The sequence below is a fragment of the Mytilus californianus genome, unplaced genomic scaffold, assembly GCF_021869535.1.
Source record: "Mytilus californianus isolate M0D057914Y unplaced genomic scaffold, xbMytCali1.0.p SCAF_8, whole genome shotgun sequence".
NCBI lineage: Eukaryota > Metazoa > Mollusca > Bivalvia > Mytilida > Mytilidae > Mytilus > Mytilus californianus.
The window spans coordinates 54,658,700-54,663,028 of record NW_026262734.1 but is presented as its reverse complement, the minus strand read 5'-3'; the positions used below and the strand labels follow the sequence as shown (position 1 = coordinate 54,663,028).

Here is a 4,329-nt window from a genome sequence, read left to right as displayed (position 1 = left end):
GTTTGATAGGAATAAAGATTCTGCCAAGCAATAGGCCACCTATAGTCTTCTAAAAGTTTTGTTGTAAAGTTTCTTTAACATGCAGAAAGCGTGACAAACTACAAATAGCTGTTAAGGACGGAACTCCTTCTCCTTTCCGCCTGACATGGCTGAATACTTATTCATTCGGACAATGGTATAACTGCCGATAGGGGGAAGTATAGATAACGATGTATTATACCATAGTTCAGACTTGGGTCAGAGTTTACTAAAGTTAGGAGTTTTCTTAGTAACGACTCTTGTTAAACAATAATTGCAAATTAAAAGTCTAAGAAAATATAGTTACATTGAACTATTTCAGTTTACAAACTATTTTCAAAGTTTATCTCAGATGGTTTAATGATTAATTTGCTTTTTGCAATGTATGTATATGAACTTGTTTAAGCCCTTAGATGTAAACTTGCTTCTGATACATTTGTTTTTAAAGTCAAATGTACAGTAAGTTACTGACCGATGTGACTAATATGGACGTATCATAGCACGTACTGAAAATGGACGGTGAATGCACAGTGAACGATGAATGCACGATGAGTGTTACACGGATGATTAACGGATAATGAGTGATGAGTGTGTCACATACGACGAATGCACGATGAATGATGAGCGTTAAATGGATGATGAACGCAAGATACATACACGATAATAATGAATGAGTATACAAACCTAGAATGATATCGATATTTCAATTTTCATTAAAACGTTATAATTAAAAAAAATTGTTTATCTCCCTTGTAACGCATACATATGTTGTCACATGCCATTTAGCATTATAGGAATATAACAATTTGTCACAGATGCAATCAACTAGATAAAAGTCATGTACAATATAAATATATTAGTAAAGTAATATAGATGAGATGGGAACATACATCCAGTTTGTGGAAGAGAAAGACTGCAGGTGACTAAACTACACTAAATACCCACGGTCGGTGCTTAAACATGAGAGAGAGGGATTCAATAAGAAAAAATCAACTGCAATTTCTTTTCATGTAGCTGTCCCGAGTAAACCTCGTCGGTAATTGTGGTATGGCATACATTCAAATTTTCGTTTTTCAGAGAATTGATTTTGTGGCATATAATTGAATGTGTCTCTTTTAATTCATCAACAATGTTTCATAGACACGGAGCTATTTGGAGATAAACATTGCCATCTACATTAATTGGTGGTTGTTTCCTTAACATCTAGCGGTATTTTTTTTTTTTTGCCATATCACCATTTTCCCATCTTTTTAAATATATGATGTGAATGCTAACAAGTGTAAATACTAGTATCTATTGCATGACAAACTTAACATTGGTACATTTATTGCCTTCATCAGAGTACGACTTCTAGCCCTGTTCTGTGAAACCTACATAGAAAAAATTACAGGTTTACTAAATGTTATTGTAGATATTACATCTGCAGAAAACACTGTCACAACTATTGTTGCTACTGGCCTTCCCACTGAAGCTATCATTATTGAGGAGACAACAATAAAAAGCTGTGGTAGGAAGACGCAACAATTTCTTGAGATCTAATTATAACTATTAATAATTGCCACGTTATTTGCAATTGACAAATTCAATTTATATCACAAGCAGACGAACAAAAGCATCATCAGAATATTCTATAAAACATATTTTTTTTCGGTTACCTTTACGTATCGACAATACATTTTATATTGCAAATGCAGATATAACTCGAAATTGATACAATTGTTTAAAAAGTAATCATATGGTACTAGACTATTTTATATTTGTAACAAAATTTCACGTGAAAGTAAAACTTACCAGTCTGGTTTAACTTTTTTAATTCTGAATTATATACAATAGTGAAACGGAGTTATGTTTTTTTTTTAAATGTTCATTTTCACTTATTCTACCATGAAATTTGAATTTCGTTATTGTAGGACCACCAACTAAAGATTGGCTATTGTATACACTGGGTACTGCTGGATTTATAATACTAACTGTGTTAAGTCATTTATTGCGTTCTTACAGTAAGCGAAAATCAAGACTTAAAAATGAAGAAGAGGTTTTGGAATCAACAACAACTTCTCCGTATACTGGAGTCTATCATGAAATTGACGAAAACGTTTTAACAGATGTTACGCTAGGTGTATGCTTGACATCACAATCGTCTAATAATGAAGCTGTTTACTTTGTTCCACAAGAGCGTACGTCTATCACAACAATCACTGAACATATTGATACAGATTATCTTGATCCTGTTTTTGCAGCTGAAGACGAAGGAGACAAGTCGAATGACCAAATGTGTAAAAAAGAAAGTATTTCAACTTGTTCCTCTGATTCAGACGCTATCGTTTCTACAAGTAACGAAAATATCAATCCTTCAAAATTTAAGGAAAATCGGCATGAACATTTGCATAGGTATAATGTACCTGTAACAGTTCATCCGTGTATCGAAAGTTCATCGGGTACTGATGAAGATGCAACTGATGATAAATATTCGCATGTGTATCAATCACTACAAAAAGACAGTCAGATAAAAAATAATGATTATGAAAAACTGCGGACGACGGAAAGTATGATACATGTGATAGTAAATGATGCAACATTGCAGCCAGTTACTCAATCTATACATGGAACCAAAGAATTCCCGCATTGCATAAACAAGCATGCCGGATCAGACAAAACAATAAACAGTTGCGATGGAATGAGAATTCGGGATGAAAATATATTTGATAACAACAACCTGACGACAGGTGACAAGAAAACTGTTGATGCTGTCGAATGTAAAGAAAGTCAAGACAATTAACGCTTTCAAAATATCTGTTGTCAAGGAGACGACAATAGTAACTCAGACAACCATGATGATGCATACCCTTCTATTCAAAAATGTTAGTGTGTTGACATTTTTATTGAGAACTCAAGAAGTTATCCGATGTTTAATTTTCATAAATCCATCAGAATATTCAAAGCGGAATAAAAAACAAAACTCTAAAAGGAATTACAACGATTCGTCTACTGTCACAAGGTAAGCGTCTCCTGTAAAGCTTGAATCACCCGCCATGCACATCCAATTTACAGAAGAGACAACTATTCTAATATCTGAGCAGAAAATTATGACAGTCATAACTATGACTTTAACTGTACAAATCAATAAAACCAATCGGCTGCACTTTTTTATATAATTCAAAAGAAGATAGTATATTAATTCATGACAATAAACCAAAGAAAAATAAAAGTGCTTTACATTTTGACTATCACAATGACGCATTCAACACAGAGGAAAAGCTTGCACCTTACTGCAAGGTCACAATGGCCTCTACCACAATGTTTGTGTGGAATTATGTATGTCGACGAACACATATGCCGCTGACATCAACAAACAACAAGCGAATCAAATGGCGAAATAAATTTAACAAATACTGTCACAAATTTACTCAGCAATATCCAGAAACAGGAACAATATACACGCATTAACTTTGCACAAATGTCCGTGTTACAATAACAATCATTCAATTATATATATTGTATCAAACGGATGGAGTTCAGCATTGAATCAAAGCTACAACGTAACAACCTACAAAAACATACCTGTTGGTCCAATATTGAAAGTTAGCATTGGCCCTGCAACTTTTCACGTAGCTAACCCAGTCATTGAAAATCATTGATTGTTTATTGGCCAATAACATGTCTTGGTATGTGTTTTTCCATTACAAAATCAGGTCATTTAAGACAATCTTTCATCATATTGTAAGAATTGGTGTAAACAGGAAACTTTTCACATTAAATCTCTCGATTCTTATTTGAGTAAATGTATATTGTGGATTTTCTAATTTCACAGTCCGAACATAATTTATAGGAACTTATACAAGGGTATATAATATGAAAAGAAGATGTGGTATAATTGCAAATGAGACAACTCTCCACAAGAGACCAAATGACATATAAATTATATATAGGTCACTGAACGGCCTTCAACAATGAGTAAAGCCCATACCGCATATAATAATATAGATAATATGACCATTTCTAGAATAAGAAACAACTTCAAGTACTCACAAAGCGATTTGTGATGGATCGTACTGGCCACAAAAGCAGCAAACAATGTGGTGGTTGTATGACATAAATACTACACCGAAGTTCTTAAGAATTTGATCCTAAATTATTCAATATTCAGGTCCGAGTGCTCTACAGAAGGTCACATAGTTAACCATCAAAGCACAGAACATCACTACTACGTATTGAAAACATAATCTAAACAACAAACCTGTTACATATCGTTTTATCAATGCTTCTAGTAAGTGTTCTACAACTAATCTTTCAGTGATTTTAATTAGTTCC

General features: G+C 33.4%; 1 protein-coding gene across 1 annotated transcript; it reads left to right on the top strand.

Annotated features, from left to right (window-relative positions):
- The first annotated feature begins 503 nt into the window (after nucleotides 1-503).
- Nucleotides 504-3,754, top strand: LOC127712806 (uncharacterized). Its single transcript, XM_052219416.1, has 3 exons — nucleotides 504-509; nucleotides 1,309-1,525; nucleotides 1,929-3,754. Exons 1-3 carry the CDS (start codon nucleotides 504-506, stop codon nucleotides 2,795-2,797), a joined length of 1,092 nt encoding a protein of 363 aa, XP_052075376.1. The 3' UTR covers nucleotides 2,798-3,754.
- The last annotated feature ends 575 nt before the right edge of the window (nucleotides 3,755-4,329 follow it).

Coding starts and splice junctions, on each gene's coding strand:
- LOC127712806 (XM_052219416.1), top strand. Junction 1,526..1,928: donor GACAACAATAAAAAGCTGTG/GTAGGAAGACGC, acceptor TCGTTATTGTAG/GACCACCAACTAAAGATTGG.